Source organism: Protopterus annectens, chromosome 5.part0, assembly GCF_019279795.1.
Source record: "Protopterus annectens isolate FY-2018-M chromosome 5.part0, PAN1.0, whole genome shotgun sequence".
NCBI lineage: Eukaryota > Metazoa > Chordata > Ceratodontiformes > Protopteridae > Protopterus > Protopterus annectens.
The window spans coordinates 1,697,634,928-1,697,657,543 of record NC_056735.1 but is presented as its reverse complement, the minus strand read 5'-3'; the positions used below and the strand labels follow the sequence as shown (position 1 = coordinate 1,697,657,543).

Below are 22,616 nucleotides of genomic sequence, written 5' to 3'. Positions count from 1 at the left end.
AGCCCGGCCATTTTAGTTGCTATTAGTTCAACTAAAAGGATTTTGTCAAAAGCTCCTTACACTGTGTTTCATAAAGACAGAGTTCATAGGTGTGTACTAGGCTAATGGCCCTGGAGCCTTTACAAGCCAAGCCCATAGGATTATCCTGGCATCATGACACCCGACCTTAGTTCCTAATGCCTTTGTCGAGTAGAGCCACTGGAATGATTACTGGGGTGAATTTTCTGTTTCCCTTCCACTCATCAGATTTCTCTTGAAGAGGGCCAGTGGGCTCTGCTTGAAATGTATGGGAAATCTATTCCATAGCATGGGCAGTCTCTGGGTTATGAACCTGTCCCTCCAACATGTTCTGTTGATTGTGGTGATGAGGTTGAGGTCTCTGGAGCATGTTGTGTGGAAGGACTGAGATTTCTTTAGATGTAGCATTTCTAACAGAGCTGGGTCAGTCATGGCTTTGTAAGACAAGCAGAGATCATCTCTAAGTAGGTGATATGAGACAGAGATCAGCTGGAGTTTTGTGAGTCTGTCAATATAGGACAAGTGTTTAAGGCCTAGGATCCTCTTTGTGAGGTACTTTTGCGGCCTCTCCAGTTGTTGCAGGTGTCTAGTGAGGTACATGCCAAATGTGGCATTGTACTCGATGACTGGCCTAATGAGGGAAGAGTAGAGGGAGACAATGACCTCTTTCTTCCTGGATGCAAAACCCTTAGTAATGAGATGTTCTGACCACTAGTAGCAACGTGGTGGTCAAAAGAGAGGTTGCTGTCAACCTGTGTTCCCAGATCTCTTATAATACCTTCTGTATTCAGTGGACTATCAATGTAGTAATTCAAGGGAACCAGGTTTTTCCCAAGGGGGATGATGACACATTTTTTGGCATTGAGCTTAAGGGCACACAGGTGAGGTGCCAGTTCACTCTGTAGTTCATGTAGAACACAGCCAGGGATATTGTCAGGTCCCATAGAAGCTGTATTCTTGGCCTTGGACAGTGCTGTTTTAACCTGTGCAGTAGTAATACTGGGTGCCTGGCAATCTACTGGTATTGTGATTGGTCGTTTGGGGGGGAAGCGGGGTAAAGTTAACACTGAATCTGTCGGCTAGTATATTGGCAATATCTGTTAACTCGGTATAGGTGGTGCCATTGTGCAGTAGTTCAGAGCAAATCTGGGTATTGCCGTGGAGATTCTTTACATAACTGTAGAAGGCCCTTGTGGTTGTCTTTGCTATCTGCTGCAATTCTGTTTTCATAGCTAGCTTTAGAGGATTTGATGAGGGATCTCAACCTTTTGTTGAGGCCGATAAGGGAGTTTTTCCAGTCTTGGGACTTCACCATATTCCACATCAGTTTCCTCCCTCTGTTGTAGAGTTTGTTTATGGCAGGGGACCACCAGATTGGCTTCCTTTTTTTTGAGGAGAGCATCTTAGTTCTATTGGGTATGGTGAGATCCATGCATTTGTGTACGTGTTCATATAGTGTATTGGTGTATGATTCGGCGGTCATGCAACTATTCTTCATTTGCATGGGTGCCTTGAAGTTAGCCACCTCTGTTTTTAGGAGCCCAAAGTTAGCTTTGGAGAAGTTTTTCATGGTGGTTACTTTTGTGGGGGGGGGAGATGTGGATTTCCAAGGTGATTAGTTTGTGGTCGGATCTAACCAGGAAGGAGTTGACTATTGGTGTAGAGCAACGGTCGCCCATGTTAGTAATGACCAGGTCAAAGATGTTGCTACCTCTAGAGTGGGTAAGAATGAGCTGGTCCAGAGCATTGGAATTAATGAATTCCAGAAAGCATCAGGCAAGTGTATTGGTACATGAGCAGTTTTCCCAGTTAATGGAGGGGTAGTTGCAGTCACCCAGTATGAGAGTGTTAGGTTGGACCCCAATATTCTCCAGGGTGCTTAGGAATGTGGAGTGTGAATCTTGGGACATGGTTGGGGACCTGTAGCAGGCTACAACCTGAATTGCTGTCTTACCCAGTGTTAGCTGCACCTGAAGTATCTCAGATGCGTTATGTTGGGCTACCAGTCTGGAGGTGTGCGCATCCTTTATGAATATGGAAACACCTCCTCCTTTGGAGCTTCGGTCCAAGTTCTGGGGCCAAAAAGTGTGGAATGAGTTATAGCCTGGTAGTGCAGGGGTGCTTTCTGCTGCCTTGAACCAGGTCTCTGTTACAGCACAAATGTCGATGTTCTCCATTTTAAGGAGTGCTTCGAGTGAGTGCAATTTGAAATTTAGACTTCTAGCGTTGAGCAGCATGACTCTCAGATTGCATTTGTTTGTAGCTGTTACGGTGGTAATTTTGTCTTTGGAACACTGCCTAAAAAAGACACTATAGGGGTGTCAATAGCCTTGGCTAGTATCTGGAAGCCCAGGGGTGACAGATACAGGCCATGTCTGGCAAAGCATTGAGGTCTGTCATTCATGTCATCTCAGGCAGACAGATACTGGATACCCTTAGAATGACACCAGAAATGTAGCCAATTGTTGAAATCAGTCACTTTCTGCTTGTACTGTGGTATCATTCTGGGTGATGGTAGGATGCTGCTCAGGGCTAGGGTCATACACGTCTGGGCTACATAATTCAAGAGCTCCTCCATGTCTCTTTTCATGTAGTCCAGGGAGATACGTCTCAGAGTCATATTTGTACCTGTTGTTGAGGGCCTTATGAAACAGTTCTTCTTTCCTGCCAAAAGTGGTTTCTGAGTCAAATATAAATCAAACCATTTATTTACCAGTCTTCTTTTCAAAATTTTCCAACAAAGGAAAATACATGCTACATCTTCTAGATGTGCATAGACAACTACATTTTTACTTACACAGAACAAAATATTTCAGAAAAACAGACTAGTTGTTTGTCTCTTTTTCATCTAGTCAACTGGGTTCTCCATTTTCTAATGTTACATTGGCCAAATGGTTAACTAATTGCATTTCCTGGATATATTCGCAACAAGGTCTCTCCTTACCCAGAACCACCCAAGGCCCATTCTATGGCTACATCTAGTCTATAATTTACCCTGAAGATATTTATGCAACAACCACATGGTCTAATGCTCATACTTTTATTACTCATTACAAATTGGACATCATTTCCAGAAGTAGAGCTGCCTTTGGTTCAGCAGTTCTCTGGAATATCCTTCCATGAGGGCCACCCATGATTTACATATATGTTGAGGTAGAATGAAAAAGACAACATCAGATATCAACGTTAGCATCTATGTTGTCCATTTTCATTCTTCCTCAACTCCCCTCCCTCCTTCCCCCCTTCCTGTCAATTTCTGAAGTGACCTGATGAAATTTTGGAACCTGTAGTTCCTGGCTTGAGACCTGGTTTAAGTTCTCTTTTTCTCTTCTATTATATAATAAGACCTTTAAGGCAGCATACTGTATCTGAGGTAATGAGATTTGTTTAGGGCATTATGGGTAGAGGGAGGAGCTCGAGAGTTGGATCCGGAGTCTGAAAATATGGCCGAGTCAGATCCAAGGTCAGATCCACAACCCATATGTTCAGGAAGAATGAAAATGGACAACACAGATGCCTAGCTATAGTGAGTACATAACTTTAATTTCTGTCACTGGTATGTTCTGCATACCTTTGTTTTGTAATCTCATTTCCTCCTTTCAACCCTCTGCAAACCCAGCCACTCACTCCAAGGTCTTGAGTTCTGTTCTCTAAGTGCCCTAGCATATCTTCTTAACCCCTAGAAAACCTCATTCCTCATCCCAAGTGCATGGAATTTAATATATACCTTGCACATATACCCACTTCTAAAATGTGCCATAAACCACACTACAGCTGGCAACCCCTCCCCTGGCACAGTGGGGAATAACTTCAATGGATGTCTCCCCAGGGCCAGAAGCAGACCACACAATTACTGAGAAACTCTTTCTGTGGTTGTGAATGTTTACTCATTGCTGCACTCTGGAGGCATTTGGAGACACTTATATCTGTACCCTCATGCTTGGCTAGCCATCACTCAAGATTTGTGGGTGCATATGAAAATCATCAGAGGATGCATTATTTCTTTTGCTTCCTGTAGCAAACAAAAAAAGAATCCCTGAATTTCCACCCAGTCAAAGGAGTTAGTAGCAGTAGAAGTAGCAAAGCTGGTGGAAAAGAGAGTCATCCTAGAGATCTCACTAGGATAGCAAGGATCCAGAGTCTATTAAAGGTTATTTTTGTTTCTGAAAATGACTGAAGACTTCACACCCATCCTGGATGTCAGCTAAATTTCTCAAACAAAGGGGAATATATTTTATATTTGATGGATGTTGACCATCAGCTGAGTTTTTACCAACATTGCACCAAAGACATTAGAAAAACAGACCTTCTCTGTCTTTCATTCTCAAGGATCAAATTAGGTCTAGGAGTTTCTAAAGTGACTTTATCTAGGTGGTTCTCAGACTGTATTGCTTTTGTCTATAAGGACATGAGATTGGTATTACTACACAAACCTAAGGCTTATTCAGCCAGGGTAATGGCAATCTCCACTGATTACTTTGCTAGTGTCCTGATGGATGAGATTTGTGCTGTGGCTACTTGTTGTACTGTTCCACATTTCTATTGCCATTGCAACCTGGATATGCAGTCTAGGACCCTTGCATCCTTTGGCTCCATTATCCTTTGAAACATTCTCTCAAACACATCAAACAAAGTACATCGCTGATCTTAGCGCAACCTTGATGAGTGGATGGGTAACGACAAATTTATCCCAGGGGTTTCACCTGTGTCCGTCACTGACAGGGGCAACAGGTGCTGATTGTAGTGTCTTTTTTGGGGATAAACTCTTGGATAGGCTTGTAAGGGCAAACCATTAGCCTAGTAATCTCCTGTGATCCTATGATCCATGAGACCACCTGGAGTTATTATTAGCTGGAGAATCTGCCCCATCTGTTGAATCAGATGGAAAAGACAGCATCAGATGTAAAAGTTATGTACTTACCATACATTAGATCCATGTTGTCTTATTCCGTCTGATTCAGCATTTCCTTCCCCAGTCCCCTTCCTAAATTTTCATATAGTGGCCTTTGAATGAATGATTGGACCTGACCAGGGCCTTGTCATGTGTGTGCATAGAATTGCCTCCTCGCCATTCTTTCATGCATTATCCCAAGTTTCGTTTTTGGTTGCTGTTAGACAAAGTGATGGGTGTAAGTGGACAAACAAAAAAAATGAGGTATAGTAGGGACAGAAGAGAATTATGGGTCAGGGAGGAGCCTGAGTCCTGGATCCAAGAGCTTAAAAAAGGTGCCAAGTTCGAATCCAGTAAGCCAAATGCTAAGCTGGGCAGAATAAGACAACATGGATGTAGCATTATGGTAAATACATAACTTTCATTTTCTGACTAGTATCCTCCATTCCTACTGGAAGCAGGTAGAGTTACGTGCTATTTGGTATTTAAATTTTATACTAATTACACATCCATATTTTGGGCTGGATGTACCTATTTTTCAGCACCCTTTATATCTATACTCATTGTCTGCAGGTTGAAAACTATTATAAGCTGTAACAGAAACAGCTTCAGTCACATTTGAAAAATATATTTTTTCAGTAGAGAAGTGACTGTCCACTAGCTTTGATCAGTTAGAGAAGGAAAGACCAAAAGCCCAAGTAACTTTTATATATTTCTGCATTTTGGTACTTTCTGCTATCTACATTGTTTGATTAAGAATCAGTATTATGTGAACTTGTTCTGGGGGAATGAACATTATACACTACGAGTCATAAATTATTGGGGCAGTGTATTACATTTGCAGTAATGAGATGTCTAACTTAATTTAATATTTTTTGCACCTAAGCACTTTACAGATATTATAACATTAGAACATGAAATATTAATCCATACAAACAATCAAGATGGTGAAACAGTGAAGTCAGTAATATACAGTATAGAACCTTTCTATTTCAAGTAAAAATGTTCATGAACTAATAGGGGTGCTGTCAATAAATTAAGAGAGTTTTTGAATCATTTATGTAACTGTGTGTTTGTAGTCTGACCCTATCTCCCTTATTTGGAATATAATTTTAAGAGCCCTAAATATATTTCTGCTTTTACCTGGGTAGGCAGAAGAAGAAAAAGCAAAGGAACAGTTTGGAAAGAAGGAGAAGGAGAAACCAGCCCGACCAAAAAGTACTCCAAAAGGAGGTAAAGGCAAAAAGGTTCCCGAAACCCCTACTGTTAAGAAAGATACAAAATTGCTACGCAGAGGAGAAGAAGAAGAGAAAATCATTAAATATATTGGTATGTTTTGCTATTAATGTATGCCTGCAGTTATAGTAGGTTCCTATGCCTGTGATGCATTTTTAAGTGAGAAGGTGGAGTGAGATCACATATTTGTGTAACAACAGAAACTGAAAATTTATTGGCAAATTTTACTGTCACATAAACAACACTAAAGAGCTGAGATAAATATGTTTGGCCTATGTCGTTTCCTCCTGAATGGGCTGATGATCCCTGTTATTAAATTATGCTTTTTTTCTGTTTCAAATTAGGAAATTTTTTTTCATGTCTTGCTTTGGAGAGTAAGTCATTCAGCAGCAATTATAACACTGATGCCTGTAGCCAGTGTTCTCCAGCTCTAACCTTGTTCTCTGAGATAACACAAGCTTTGCACTAATAACTCTGCTAATTTGAGCTGTAATTATTTTTTCATGAAACATATTCTGGCAAGCAGTACTCTAATTTCTTCTCACTGATCAAAAGTGTTGCTGATGTGACTGTATTTTTCATTTATAACTACTATAATGGTCAGTCATGACCTTGATATTCTTCATTAGTGTGTATATTTTTTTCTTTTCAGAATAATTTTGTATTATTGGTGACAGAAGAGAAATATTATTATTTCTAATAACATTAAACAGAAAAATCCATATTTACAAATATGTGCAAATTTGTTTTCAGTCCTCAGTTTCAGTATATTTGATAATATAAAAAGGTGTATAACAGATTCTTTCTCATTTTAGTGTGTAATATTGCTGTCAGGGCAAATTCATGTTATTTATTCAAAAATACTCCATCCAATTTTCAAATATTTTGTAAGGCCATACATTATAAATCACTACTGACATGCAACATATCTTTGTTTACCTCTAGGAAAAAATAAAAGCTGGATATCTCCATTTGATTTCTTTGCTTTCCTTCCTTATTCTACCTTTCTTAATTGTGTCTTTAATAAATACCTTTTAATTTTCCATTAAATATGTATCACCTTCAATAAACTGTTTGCTGTTAATTGAGCAAGTAACTTAATCAGATGCTGTTACTGGGCTGAGTCTGAAAATAGTCCATGGAGATCTTTTCTCTACCCCGGAAAACAAACAAATAAATAAATAACCCTGTTGTCTAATCATTTGCAGTGCTTCACTCCTACTGCTTTTGAATGCCTTCACTGTGCCGCGCAGGCAAACTTTACCCATTGTATTGCCCTAAGACAATGTCTGCTCCATTACTCTGGAAACAAAAACAGAGAATTCACAGGGATGGCAAGTGCAAAGGCCCAAACAAGACAGCAAACCATAAAACAACAGGACCAGCACATATGTGAGAGGAAAAAAATGACTTTAATAAAAGTCAAATCACAGTCAACAGACCGGTTTCGGCTGAACCCCTTTTTCAATGTATAACACAGACTGCAATACCCAACCCCATATATATATAGGGAAATATAAAGTCACATAAACAAATTGACCAATCCACAAAAGCTTTCATAAATGTTCATTTAAGCCAGGTGGAAAAACACCACCCAGTCTCACAATCCAGGCTTTGTTGATTTGTTAATGTGACTTTGTATTTCCCTATATATATGGGGTTGGTTATTGCAGTCTGTGTTATACACTGAAAAAGGCTTTCAGCTGAAACCGGTCTGTTGACTGTGATTTGACTTTTATTAAAGTCATTTTTCCTCATACATATGCGCTGGCCTTGTTTGTTTTATGGTTTGCCTATTACTCTGCCTTGCCCTATCAAAATACCCGTCCCATGTAACACTCTTGCATGCTGTTCCACCTTATATTCACCTTTCCCCTCATCACCTACGTCTATCCTTTTTATTTCTGCTGTTAGATTCACTCACCCTCACAGCCTTCCTTCCAGCCATCTTTGCACTTACTCTTTGTATTTGATTACCTAATAACAAATTAAATCACCATTTGTTCTTGCATCATGGTGCCACAGTTACAAGCAACTTTCCTCCTATAATCATTGATGTTATGTGATCCTATCTCGCCTACATTCTGACTGATGGGTTCGGAGCCGATCCTCGGCTCCGACTCGGCACGCTTATGCCAAAGAGCGAAGTCTCTTATTGGCTGAGCTTACTATATCCCAGGATGCACCACTACCAGTCCCCCAGATCTCGTTTGCCGCTAACAAGCAAAGACGTGGTCTCGAGCTTGGCTGAGCTAAGTAGTGTTTTTCACTTACTTTTCCTGTCAGGGTTTTCCTTAAAATTCAACAAAAAGCTGTTTTAACAGCTATCGTGTGTTTTTTGTGTGTGAGTGAAGATTTTTCTTGGTGAAATTCTTGTGTAGTGACTGAGTATTGTCTGACTAAAGGTCCCATTTGCGTTGTAGGGCCTTCCCCTGTCAGTCTGTTGTCTGGCTAGTCCCGTATTATTTTTAGGGGTCTTAGATCCTTTAGTCTTATTTTTTTCTATTTGTGACAATCCTTCTTTAAAAAAAAAAAAAAAAAGAGAAAGAAGAGAGAGAGAAAAGAAATCTTTCTGTGATAGTTAGAGTGTTTTGTGTTTTTGGCTAGTTCACTGATTTGATTGCCATAATGTCACAGGCTCCTAGGCCTTCAGGGTTTAAAAAGTGCACTAAGTGCAGTTTCAAAATGTCGATCACAGATGATCACTCTCTCTGTGTATACTGTTTGGGCGCCAAACATTTGCAGGAGTCCTGCAGCGTGTGTCACACGTTTTCCTCGAGGGTCCTCCAAGAGAGGAAAAATAAACTTATTTTAAAAGGCCTTATTAAACCCTCATTTGAAGAGGCATTGGCTTCCTCTCCTTCTCCTGCTAAGAAGAAAAGGGCGTCGGCTCCGACCAGTCCGTCGGAACCGACCGCCAAAAGACATAGGCAGGCTTCTCCTTCGGCTCCACCGACTTGAGCCGAGGGCGGAACGGTCTGCCTCGATGCCTCCAGCCTCGACTCCTCTGGGTTCGGAGCCGACGGCTGGGGCCGAGGCGGGTCACCTTCATCGGCTCCACTGATCTCGGAGCCGATGAAGGTTGTCCGCTCAGACACTTCCTCCTCGGCGCCGAAGCCCTCTTCGGCACTGATGGAAATTGGTTTGGACACTCCTTCGGCGCCGATAATTGTCGAGTCGATTCGGAGCCGGTCCCCTAGTCCCTTGGAGCCGTTGGAGAGGCCTACTCGGACCCACTCGGTCTCTTCCAGGTCATCAAGGATGTCAGATTCGGACATAGACAGGGTGCTCCAAAGACTGTTCCAGTCCCCAGTCTTTCAGAAATTTGTTTCGGCTCTGACCCACTTGGCTTCGGAGCTGATAGCCCATTCCATTGCCATTCCTGCTCTGACCGCTTCGGCTCCGTCGGAGCAGGTGCTGATGGAGCCATTGGAGATCCTAGGGTCGGCTCCAACCCTTACTCCAACCCCGGCCTTCGGGTCCGAGTTTAGCACACGGACTTCTTCGGCCGGACCCGGGGGTGACGTTTCGGGACCAATGCTGTCGGTTCCAAGCCTCCCTCGTTGCCGCGGGACTTCCGTCTGCTATCATGGCTCCGGGGACCGGACCCTCCCAGGATTCTGGGGGTCCGGCCTTCAGAGCTATGAGGAGTGCCTTGGCCAAGTCTTCTTCGGCCATCTCTACGGCTTTACCGGCACCTTCCCTGGGCATGGAGACTGGGTCTTTGGCAGTTCCCCTGTCTCTAGGCAGCGGAGCCCTGGGGCCTGAGGTTACCCCACTGGGGTTCCCTCCTCCTGAGGGTCTTTCGGAGTTGTCTTCGGAGGAGCCCCCAAGGAAGAGATCGTGCAAGAGGAAGCACGTGGACTCCCCCGATGAGTCTCTTACATCGTACACTGATCTTGATGATGCGGAGGGGTCCCCAAAGTCGTCCTCGGATGATGTCTCATTTGCAGACATTCTAGAGATCCTTAAGCAACGAGGCGGCTCGAATTCCAAACCCCCCTCCGCTGATGAGTCAGTGTTCCTCAAGGCCTTCGGGGCTCAGCCCTCCGCCTCCTGGGTGCCTCCGCCCTTCGACGAGCTCCTGTATTTGGTTTGTCGGAGGGCGTGGGAACATCCAGATACTGTGGAACCAGTGCCTTCTCGCCCTAACAAATTTTTGTCTGCCCCACCCGAGAAGGAGTTCTTAACGAAAGGCGTGGCTGTAGATGCCATGGTGGTGGCATCTGCTACCCAGCAGGACGTGGCAGAGGCTTCAACGTCCGTCCATCCTCCTAATAAGGAGTCTAGGAGCATGGACCGCACGGAAGCGCACCCTGACTTCAGCGGCCTTTACTCTGAGGTCCCTGAATTATTTGGCACATTTCACCAGACTACAGAGGGATCTGGTCAAGGAGCTCTCAGACTCCCTCTCAGGTAACCTACCTGAGCAGCTAGCCCAGTCGGTTAGCTCCCAGTTGGCTATCCTTACCTCGATTTCTAACTCATCCATGAGGCTCATTTCATATGTGGCTGAAGGGGCGGGCAGAGCGGCAGGCACAGGCGTGGCTCTACGGAGACAAGCCTGGCTCCATTTGTGTCATTTCGCGGAGGCCTTCAAGTCTTCCTTGCCGACGCTCCCTTTGATGGGTCCTCTTTGTTTGGACCCAAGGTAAAAGACACTCTTACCCGCTGTGAGCAAGAGGGAAAGACTTTATCTGCCGTAGGAGCACGTTATTCCGCTCCCTTTCGGCCTTATCCCAAGGCTAAAAGAGGAGGGAAGATGTGGTTCCGCAAATCACAGAAATTCTTTCCTCAACAGCAGGAAGATTCCCCTTCCAGAGGCAGAGGACGGGGAAATTTTTCTGGGAGACGCCGTCCCAGAGGCGGCAGAGGCCCCCACAACACTGGAGAACGCGAGTCCTTTCGTGGCTCTTCAGCCTCCCACACTCTATGAGGGATTGCCCGGCTGTGCTGCTCCGGAGCCAGTCGGTTGCCATTTTGCCAAGCACCTAAAAGCCTGGGAGTCTATTACTCAGGACAGATGGGTGCTTCGGATTATTGCCGGAGGTTACACCATTCCCTTCACACACTCACCCCCACCGTCCAAAAAAATCCCGGACCCACCACCCAGTCAAAGGGAAATTGCAGCCGTAGAAGCTTCAAAGCTGCTAGAAAAAGGAGTCATCCAACCGGTCCCCACAGACCAGATCGGATCCGGAAATTACTCAAGGTTCTTTTTAGTGCCAAAAAAGACAGGGGACCTGAGACCCATTTTGGATCTCAGCAAACTAAACCAGTCCGTCATTAAGTCCAAATTACGAATGGTCACTTTACAATCCATTCTCCCATTGTTGGAGAAAGATGTTTGGATGTGCTCCATAGATCTCAAGGACGCCTATTATCACATACCGATACATCAGGCGTCCAGGAGGTATCTGTGCTTCAGCCTGGGAGACAGTCATTTCCAATTTTGTGCACTGCCCTTTGGTCTCACCACAGCCCCCAGGGTGTTCACCAAGTGTTTGGCAGTAGTGACTGCTCACCTGAGGAGTCTCGGATTCCAAGTGTTTCCCTATCTGGACGACTGGCTCCTGACTGCCACCACCAGGCATCTACTACTAGAGAACCTACAAGCCACCATTTCCCTGGGTGCTTCCCTGGGAATTACATTCAACTGGTCAAAGTCTGTCTTGCTGCCTTCTCAGCGCATAAGATTCATAGGAGCAGAGATAGACTCAAAATTAATGCGAATCTTCCTTCCTACCGAAAGGATACAAACATTACAAGATCAAGTCCGAGCCCTGCTTCTAAGATCCAAAGCCCCAGCCAGGATGGTCCTGCAACTTTTAGGTTCAATGTCTGCCACGGTTCTCCTAGTTCCTCTGGCAAGATTGCACATGAGGATTCTTCAGTGGCTGTTATCGACACAATGGTCTTTTCAGGATCTCCCCCTCAATCATCACATACTGATTACAGAAACGTGCAAACGGGACCTCTGCTGGTGGCTTCTGCCATCCAATCTGAATCAGGGAAGACCTTTTGTTATACCCCCTCCGGTGGCCACCTTGACAACGGATGCCTCCCAGACGGGTGGGGGGCATTGTCTGGGCAGGTCAGTTCAGGGTTCTTGGCTTCCAAACGAAACATTTCTCCATATCAATGTGTTGGAAATGAGGGCTGTACTTCTGTCCCTACAAGCCCTTCACAAGTTTCTCCCTCAAGGCGTTATCGCCATCCACACAGACAACATGTCGGTGGTCTGGTATCTAAACAAACAAGGAGGGACCAGATCTTACCCCCTTTGCAGAGAGGCCATGAGGGTGTGGGAATGGGCAGTGGCTACCAAGCGCTTCCTGGTAGCGACCCACATTCCAGGAAAATCCAATGTATTGGCAGACAGACTGAGCAGGACTATTCTCTCTCCTCACGAGTGGTCTCTGAATGAGACAGTAGCAGCTCAGATTTTCAAAAGATGGGGGATTCCATGCTGTGACCTGTTTGCAACACCACAAAACACGAAGTGCAAAAGGTTCTTTTCCTTGACCCCGCGTCAAGGGGATGCAGCTACGGATGCTCTAGTCCAACCTTGGCCAACAGGACTGCTTTATGCTTTCCCTCCGATTCCACTCCTCCCCAAAGTCATCCAGAAAGCTTCCCAATTGGGGTCCACAATGATTCTAATTGCTCCGTACTGGCCTCGTCAGGTATGGTTCCCCTACCTTACAGAAATATACTCTGGACGGTCCTTGGTTCTTGGATCTAACTCCGGACCTTCTGGTTCATCAGTCGGGACAACAGCACCAGTCCCTTCACACCTTGAAATTAACAGCTTGGCTCCTCCACTTCCGACTTTAGTCAGAAATCACACCTTGGACCCGGAAGTTATTCACATTTTATCTTCAGCCCACAAACCCACCACTAAGAAATTGTATCACAGTAAGTGGAAAAGGTTTGCTATCTGGGCTCAACTCAGAGGCTTAGACCCTATTACTGCCCCGATACCAGAGGTCTTGAAATTTTTAACATCCTTGTTTAATCAAGGATCTTCAGTCTCTACTATTAAAGTCCAACTAGCAGCTATCTCCAAATTTCACGAATCCATAGACCCACCGTTGATGAGCAGCAGATTATGTAAAACTTTCATGAAAGGTGCTGTGCTTTTAAGACCCCCAGTTTTTCATCCTGCGCCTCCGTGGGATCTTGATTTGGTACTTCGTGCCTTAACATCTTCCCCATTTGAACCAGCTGCTACATGTGAGTTGAAATATCTGTCTTGGAAAACTGCCTTCTTAATTGCAATTACCTCTGCAAGAAGAGTTTCAGAACTTCAAGCCCTATCTATCAAACCACCGTACTTGATTTTTCACAAGGATAGAGTATCACTTAGACCTAACCCATCTTTTGTCCCAAAGTTTGCTCTAATCTCTGTCTCCAACAATCTTTAGAGCTACCAGTTTTCTTTCCAAAATTTTCAAACAAAGCGGAATATACCTTCCATACGTTGGATGTTCACAGGCAATTACGCTTCTATCTAGATAGGACTCAGCAAATTCGGAAAACAGATCAATTGTTTGTGTCCTTTTCAGATAATAAACTGGGTCAAACCATCACTAAAGCTACTATTGCCAAATGGATCAGAGATTGCATAACTCAAGCTTATTCCTCTTCAAATAAGCAACTTACAACATCTGTCAAAGCTCACTCTACTAGAGCTATGGCTACCTCTATTGCATTCCATTCCAAGCTCGCTATTTCTGAAATTTGTGCTGCGGCTACTTGGTCCAACCCGCACACTTTCATTTCCCACTATAAATTGGATGTGGCATCTAAAGGACGAGCATCATTTGGTTCCACGGTACTCAGGAGTGTTTTCCAGTGAGCCACCCAGGATTTAGGTGCTAGGACGCTGTCCCATCAGTCAGAATGTAGGCGAGATAGGATCACATAACATCTTTTAGTTATGTACTCACCATAACTTCAGATGTTTGGGATCCATCTCGCCTACATTCCTAATACCCACCCTCCTTCCCCGTGCCTTGGAGATCAGAAGAGATTGAACGGTTTGGGTTCTACTGTTTTTTATCTTGTATCATCTGTCAATGTTATATAAGCAGTGCATGCGTGTGTGCATGTATGCGGACAAACTAGATCTGGGGGACTGGTAGTGGTGCATCCTGGGATATAGTAAGCTCAGCCAATAAGAGACTTCGCTCTTTGGCATAAGCGTGCCGAGTCAGAGCCGAGGATCGGCTCCGAACCCATCAGTCAGAATGTAGGCGAGATGGATCCCAAACATCTGAAGTTATGGTGAGTACATAACTAAAAGTTTCTACATTTCAGGCTGTTGTGTTTCCCGCTAAACCACATTCCACTTTTCTAATTCTATTCAGATTCCATATTTAATTTTTTTAAACATGCACAATACCATTTCTGAGTCCATAAAAGATAATGGGCACTTTTGAACTTCCATTACATTTTCATCTATCTCATTGTTCTAACCCTCGACTTCCATCATTGTTTTCCAGACTAAAACATGCCATCCAAGGGCCCAGGAACCCAGCCTCTGTACAGTCACCACTTTTAACTGTTTTCATTCCACCTAAGCATTCAGTTCTTTCATAACTTCTTTAATTCATCATTCATCCACTCATATTCCACCTCTTTATAGCCAGCATTGGTCTTAGCTATTCTTATCCAGCTTTTAATTTCAACCTATTATTCAGACTTAGCAAGCAAAATTTTATATCTTAAAAATGTGTCAGTGACTCAACAAGTAACACAGTTGTCTTTGATGCTTGAAGATCAGAAGACTGTGGGTTCTATCTGGGTACTAGTTGTTTGGATTCATTCTCTAGTACTGACACTTCTCTGCAGCATAAGGGGGTGCTACACCACTGAATATGTCATCTTTCATCATCATCATCATCATCATCATCATCAATCCCCATTCCCCATTTTTCTAAATGGGTTTGTGGTGTTGTGTCAACTGTCACCATCTTTCTCTATTCAGTGCCACTGTTCTGCCTTCTTGGACACTCATGCTGGACTGTCACAGGTCTTCTGTCACACAGTCCATCCACCTCTTTGCTGGATGCCCTTGTTTCCTCTTGCCTTCTTCCCATCTGTCCCAGATCTTCTTGACCAGATTGTCTTCTGCTTTTCTGCACATGTGCCCAAACCACCATAATCTGTTCTCTTTTACCATTTCTGCAATTGGAGCTACTTTGGCTTCTGCTGTTTTGTCCTGTTCTCTTCATCTGTTGTACAGTGTGCATCCTACCACCCTTCTCGAGCACTTCATCTCCATCACTTCTAGCTTCCTCATTTGCTCTACCTTTACTATCCAGGCTTCTATACCATATAGTAGTACTGGTTGTACCACTGTTTTATACACCTTACTGTATAGCTTCTTTGTCATTCTTCTGTGAAATACTATACCTGACACTCTGCGCCAGTCGGCTGCAGCCCCTCTGATTGTCCAAAACCAAAGACTTTGGAAGAGCAGCTGAACAGATCCAAATGGAACTGCTGAAATAAAGCCAGACAACCAAGGATCCAAAACGTCTCGTAAAGACACTTTATTAAGAACAAAAAACGCAATCCTTTTGATAAAAAATACTCTTTCTCAATGCTCATAAAATCTATGCATCACATGTGCAATTTAAATGTATTTAAAATTATCCTGCTAGCATATCACCAGCATCATAATTAAATAGATAATTACTAAATAGTAGCAGCTATACTTCCAAAATTACAACAAGAAAGTGTTAAAGCATTAATAGCATTATTTAACATTATATAAACGTTTAAAAATATATATGAGCAAAATATATTTAGAGTAGCAATTTAAAATAAGCCTATTTATAGTAATACCTTTCTTTTAATATAGGCTTAAGACTACTCATTGAATTAATACCAGGGGATGCATCAGACTTGAAGTAATTAATCCACCTATACTCAGCCAAGTCAATTCTATTTACTATAACCCCACTTCTATATTCTAAGCTAACAATCTGTAAAACTCTAAATTTAAAAGTATGATCTTCACTTAACTGTTGTATATGTCTGAACAAAGCATTAGTACTTATCTTCCTATGTATTTCAGATAAATGGGAGGATATTCTGCCTTTCAACCTTCGGTTAGTCTTCCCTATATAGAAACATAGGCATTTTGTGCAATTGGCTGGATGAACTACATTTTATGAATTACATGTAGCAAATTAATTAAAATAAATTTTTTTACCGTATTTTAAATAACATTAACTGAAAAACATGATTTAATATATGGATAGAGCTTAAACTTGCAAATAGTTTGATAAGGATATTTATACCATATTTATGTTTATTTTATAAGTATACATATATGTTAAGAAAAATAAATAAAGAAGTTTCAGAGCCAAGACTGTGACACAAAGCTGATTTAATACTTAGTAAGCACTTTCGAACAAATGTTCTTCTTCAGAACATTTGTTTGAAAGGGCTTACTGTGTATTAAATCAGCTTTGTGTCAGTCTTGGCTCTGGAACGTCTTTATTTATTTTTCTTTGCTAAGGAGTATTTTTTGAAAGAAGTATCCAGCATTTGCCTGTTGGAGGTATTTCTTTTCTTTTTGAGTATACATATATGTTGTCAATATTTTGTTATATTTATGTAGTAATGTGGGAATGAGTGCGGCTTTGAATATGAATGCTGTTCCTTCCGTTAAAATCTGATTAGAGGCATAATCCTGAAGATCAAATGACCAAAATGGATTTGTATTTAAATGCCAAAAAGATGTTGGTTTATGTTTTCTGAGGAAGTCCTGATTAAGCAGGATGAAAGCACTTAAAACCTGGTTGACAGGAATTTTATTTTATTTGTTTTATTGTTTTTAATCAGGTATTACGCTTTTGGAGGGCTCAGTGGACTCTGTGGCATTCTGTGTTCTTTTCATTGCTGGTACTAGGCTGTCTCTACCTTTTTAGATATTCTTTTTACCATTATTGGTAGTCAATCTTTCCATCTATTTTTTCTTTAAAAAATAAAATAAATAAATAAATAAATAGATAAAAATAAAAAAGCTTTCTGTGTATAACATTTCTGATAGAGTTTCTGTCTTCTCTTTTCCCTTTTTATTGTTGTCGACTAGCGTTTGGTTGTTGGTATGGCTGACAAGCCTCCCGGTTTTAAGAGGTGTACTTCCTGTGGCATAAGGTATCCAGTTCTGATGCCCACATGGAGTACATATATTGTTTAGACCCTTCTCACTTACAGGTATCTTGTGAGATATGTGCAGGCCTTAATTCAAGGACATTTAGTGATAGGCAGAATAGGTTGGTCCTGAAGAGCCTTTTGCCAGCTTCTTCCTTCTCTGTTGCTTCTACTTCTGGCGCTCAAACTCCTGCTATAAAGCAGAAGTCATCGGAGATGAAGGAACACAGGAAGCATTCTCCAGCATGAACTGCTGCACCTGCTCTGAGTTCAGAGCTGCCTTCAGATCCAACACCTTCAGATCTGACAACCCCTGTGCCAAAGTCTTCTCGAATCCAGAGTCTGAGATTTTCTCTGGAACCTGTCTCTCCCAGACTTAAGTCTTCATTTTTGCAAGCGACTCCTAGGAAGTCATCCTACCCTTCTTCCACAGCTTTTCTACTCGGTCCTCCCATCTTCTTTCTGATGAAGATGTGGACAGGATGATGAGGAAAATTTCTTAGAGCACAAATCGAGATGAAGTATTACTGGCTCTGTCTTGTATTGGATCTGTGAGCCTTCAGTCACCTTCACACCCAAAAGTAACTCTTTCTCTGATCTGACCCATAATTTCAGACCCATCAGATCTGAGAGTGCAGAGAACTAAAGTGTCAGATTTGAGGATACTATCTTCTTTTTTGAATCCAATTTCATCCCTGACCCATTTGGCACTGACCTGTACTGCACAGGATGAGTCTCAGAGCCAGACCTTTGGCACCAGATCCGTGGGACTGACTTCAACTCTGAGGTTTTTGGAGGCATCGCTTCCCCTCGGAACCTCGGCACTGGATAGCTTGGGTCTGATTCCCTCCTCGAAGGAGAGATCCAGGAGGGGTGGAAAACCGACTGAGCCAAGAGCTTTGGGTCCGGTAAGCTTCATATCTGTCCTGAATTCTCTGCCTTTGAGGTAGTGGAATGGGTGTTCTCCCATCCCAGGGAGTCTTCTACTCTTACTTCCTCGGATACTATACTTGTTGTCCCTTTGGATTTGATCTCTAAGTCTCCTCACACTTCTCCACAGGGATAGCCAGCCAGTAAGAGCTTCCAGGCAGTTCCTGTTCCGGAACTCCGCATCTCTTCTGATACCTCTCCAGAACCCCCCACTGAAGAGGTACACAGGAAGAGAAAGAGCAAGAGTAGGCACTTATATTCCACTCTGGAATCTCTAAGCGAAGACAGTGATTTTGATGAGGGAAAGGGTCCCCTAGGTCCCCACCTGAGGATGTCTCCTTTAGAGACATTTTAGAGATCCTGTACCAGAGAGGTGGTTGGTCCTCCTAAAGCCCTTCCCAAGAGGAATCATTGTCTCAGGAAGCCTTCAGGTCTGGTCCATTTATGTCTTGGGTTACCCTCCCAGTTGATAACCTATAGGCCTTGTCTCCTGCTGGTCATGGAAGGACTCTGATTCTCTAACTGTATGCCACCTATCCCCCGCCATCTGGGCAAGATTCTAGGAGCCCCCAAAAACAAGCAGTACTTGAGTATTGATATTCCTGTCGATGCTATGGTTGTGGCAGCAGCCACCAAGAAAGAACTAGCTGAACAGAGTTTCTCTGTACATCCTCCTAACAGGGAGTCTAGGGAATTGGACAGGTTTGAAAAGTGCCTTTATGCTTTGGTGACCTTTGCCTTACAGTCAAACAACTACCTGGCACATTTTACTAAATTACAGAGGGACTTGCTCAAGTAACTCACTAAGTCTACCTGGGGTCCATGTCGGCAAGGTTCATAGGCAAAGGAGGAGAAAAGGTATTCCTCCCAACTGACCACCCTACAATCTTTATCCAATATGTCCTTGAGGTTAATTTCCTCAAGGGCTGCTGGTTCAGGCATAGTCATAAGGAGACATGCCGAAATGTGACTGTGTTATTTGTGAATCCCTTTAAATCCTGTTTTATCAATGCTCCTTTTGATGGATCTTCCCAGTTTGGGCTCATGGTTAAAGACACAATTTCCTGCAGTTAGAAAGATCACAAATCACCAGGTAAGCAGTCTAATCCTAGTCAAAGTAGTGGCAAGTATGGAACCTCAGCAACTAATGGAATCAGTGAGGGAAAAAAATAGGTTTTGGTATCCACTTGCCACTAAAGGAGGAGATGCGTCCAGGAAAGTCCTTGTGTTTCAGTGTGCTTCTTTCTAATCTAATGTATTATTGCTTTATCTCAGATAGTGCCTGGATGTGGGTTATGATTCAGAACGACTGTTAAGATAAGGAAGAAAGGCAGGGTGGTGCAGGTATTCTTGCTGTACTAAGGTACCGTGAATCACGGGAACATTGAGACAAGAAGCACTCCAGGGCCACGAGAGGAAAGAAGCACTTTGATACACAAAGACTTTCTCCTGAAGAATCTCCTCCTTTAGCGGCAAGTGAATACCAAAACCTGCAGTGAGAAAGATGGAAGGATCTTGTCTGCTTTTGGAATCTGTTTCTCTACTCCACAAAGAAGATGTGGTTCTGAAAATTTTAAGGCCCTTTTCAGAACTCACAAGGCAAATTTTCTCCCAGAGGCAGAGGGGAAAATAATAATGGAAGACACTGTCCTCACAGCAGAGGGGGTCCACAGAACCAGGCATTTTGAGATTCTTTCTCAGGCAGATCCTTTCAGTCGTCTTGATCTGTTATTCTTTGGAGGCAGTTGGGAGGTGCTTTTCCTTGCACCCAGATGCATGGACAGCAACCACAAGAGATTCTTGGGTACAAAGGATCATATCCAGAGGATACTTCATTCCCTTTTCACAAAACTTCTCAAAAAAGAGACATCTCCTTGATGTTCCACCCAGTCACAGGGAGTTATGCAGCATTAGAAATCCAAAAGCTGCTAGAAAAGAGAGTCATCCGAAAGGTCACACCAGACAGAGCAGGATCCATAATTTACTCAAGGTTCTTTTTTGGTGCCAAAGAAATCAGGGGACCTGAGACCTAATCTGGATATCAGTCATCTAAATCAATTTGTGAAGAACTCCAAGTTCCTGATGGTCATGTTTCAGTCAATTCTGCCTCTTCTGCAGAAGGACAACTAGATGTGCTTGATAGACCTTCAAGATGTGCACTATCACAGAAAAATAAACAGGTGCTCTCGAAGATATCTGCACTTTCAGCTGGCAGCCAGTCAACATCAGTTCAGATTCCTGACCTTTAGTCTTTCAGACTGTTCACCAAATATATGACAGTGGTGGCAGCTCATTTCAGACTGCATGGATTCAGAGTGTTTCATTATTTATATGATTAGCTCCTTTCCACACAACTCCAAGCATCTCTTGGAGAAGGCCAGGAATTCCTTACTCTAGTTGTGTCCATGCCTTGGGATCACAGTTAATCTTTCCAAGTTGCAACTTCAACCATTTCAAGTCTTGGAGTTTGTAGGAGCTTCCCTGGATGCATTCAAACAGTTCACATTCTTACCTTAGAGCAGAATTCATTCTCTAAGGCTGCATGTCAGACAGATTCTGGATCATCCATATCCATCTGCGAGACTGGTTCTTCAAGCCTTAGGTTTGATGGCTGCAAAGATCACTCTATTACCCATGGCTCACTTTCACATGAGAATTCTCCAGTACCACGCTGACCATGGATGCCTCCCATTTGGGGTGGGGGGCATTTCTTTGGATGAACTGTTCATGGTACATGGTCCCCAGAAGAGACCAATTTGCATATCAGTGTCTTAGAGATAAGTGTGGCCCTATTAGCATTGCAGGCCTTTCATAGCTCTCTCCCTCTAGGTACAATTGCTATTCACACAGACACTATGTTGATGGTTTGGTAAATCAACAAGCAGTGGGAACTTAGATCCTACCTCCTTTGCAGAGCAGGAATTAGAGTCTGGCAGTGGGTCCTTTCCAACCTCTTTCTTGTAGCAATGCACATTATGGGAACATCCAACATCTTGGCCAACAAGCTCAGCAGATCCATCCTGATACTGCATGAGTGGTCTCTCTATCCTGAAGTGATGGAAGTGACTTTTCATCAGTGGAGTCAACCTTGCTGTGACCTCTTTGCCTCTCTCTTCAACAAGTGCCGCAGGTTCTTTGCCCTAATTCCCCCTCAGGGGGAGTCACCAAGAGATGAATTAGCCATGTTTGGCCCACTAGTCTTCTTTATGCTTATCCTACCCTTCCTTTGATACCAAAATTCCTCCAGGAAGCACAATGGTTGAAGAACAAAGTAATCCTCATTGCTCCCTTTTGGCCTTGGCAGGTGTGATTAACATTGCTATGGTCTCATATTCTTTGTTTGCTTTGGACACTGGATCTCAGTCCAGATCTACTATCGCACCCATCAGGGATGTATGGTCTCATCTTCTTTGTCTGCCTTGGACACTGGACCCCAGTCCAGATCTAATATCACACCCATCAGAGATGATTCATCCGGACATTCATGGCCTCAAGTTAACCACATGATTTCCCCACTTCCAGTGATGGCTAGACAGTCAAGGTTTTCCTCTCCAGTTCATCATATTTTATACTCATTTCAGAAACCTTCTACCAGAAAGATTTATAAGAGCAAATGGATGCGATTTTCATATTGAGCAGGATTTAGAAATCTGGATCCCTTCACAGCTCCAATTCCTGTTTTAGATTTCCTGGCTTCAGTTATTCAGGATGGCCTCAGTTTCTCCACTATAAAAGTCCAGCCTGCAGCCACCTCTAATTACCACATAGGATGTAATGCTTTTCCTTTAGCTTCTTCAAAGATGTGTAAGGCATTTCTAAATCTTTAGTTTTATTTAATGATCCCTTTCCTGAGATAATTCTAAAAACCCAAGTGCCTCTTCTTTGGTCTATTCTTGCTATAGCCAGAAAAGTAGTTACTAAAAATTGGAAAAGTAATGTTAACCCCTCTAGTGTTGAATTTATTAGTATGGCAAAAATTGTTTGCAATAGTGAATTGCATACTATGTAGATGACGCTAGTCAAGCTTATGGGCCTATAATTCCCAGAGTCAGTTGATGGTCCCCCTTTGTGCACAGGGATTACTGTTCCTTTCCTCCATTTCTCTGTAACATAGCCAGTTCTCAGACTGTAGTTGAACAGGGATCCAAGTGGGTCTGCTAGGTCATGTTTTAAGTTGTTTAAAAGGCAACCTGAGATGTTGTCTTGTCCCATTGCTGCATTGTTTTTGGCCTTGGAGAGTGCCAAGATGCCCTGCTCTCTTGGATATTAAGCTGAGGAATGGTGGCAGGTGTTCTTTGGGGGATAATTGGAGGGGACGGAGGGAGAAGTTTTCTTCAAATCTGTCAGCTAGCAGGTTGGCTAATACCTC

The 22,616-nt window shown here is 43.0% G+C and overlaps 1 protein-coding gene across 1 annotated transcript in view; it reads left to right on the top strand.

Moving 5' to 3' along the window:
* Positions 1 to 22,616, top strand: part of SPAG17 (sperm associated antigen 17) — a 3,638,922-nt gene that overhangs the window by 334,210 nt on the left and 3,282,096 nt on the right. Inside the window, exon 5 of the mRNA XM_044071485.1 lies at positions 6,061 to 6,238. Coding sequence (XP_043927420.1) covers positions 6,061 to 6,238 — 178 coding nt within the window. The remainder of the gene's footprint in view (positions 1 to 6,060; positions 6,239 to 22,616) is intronic.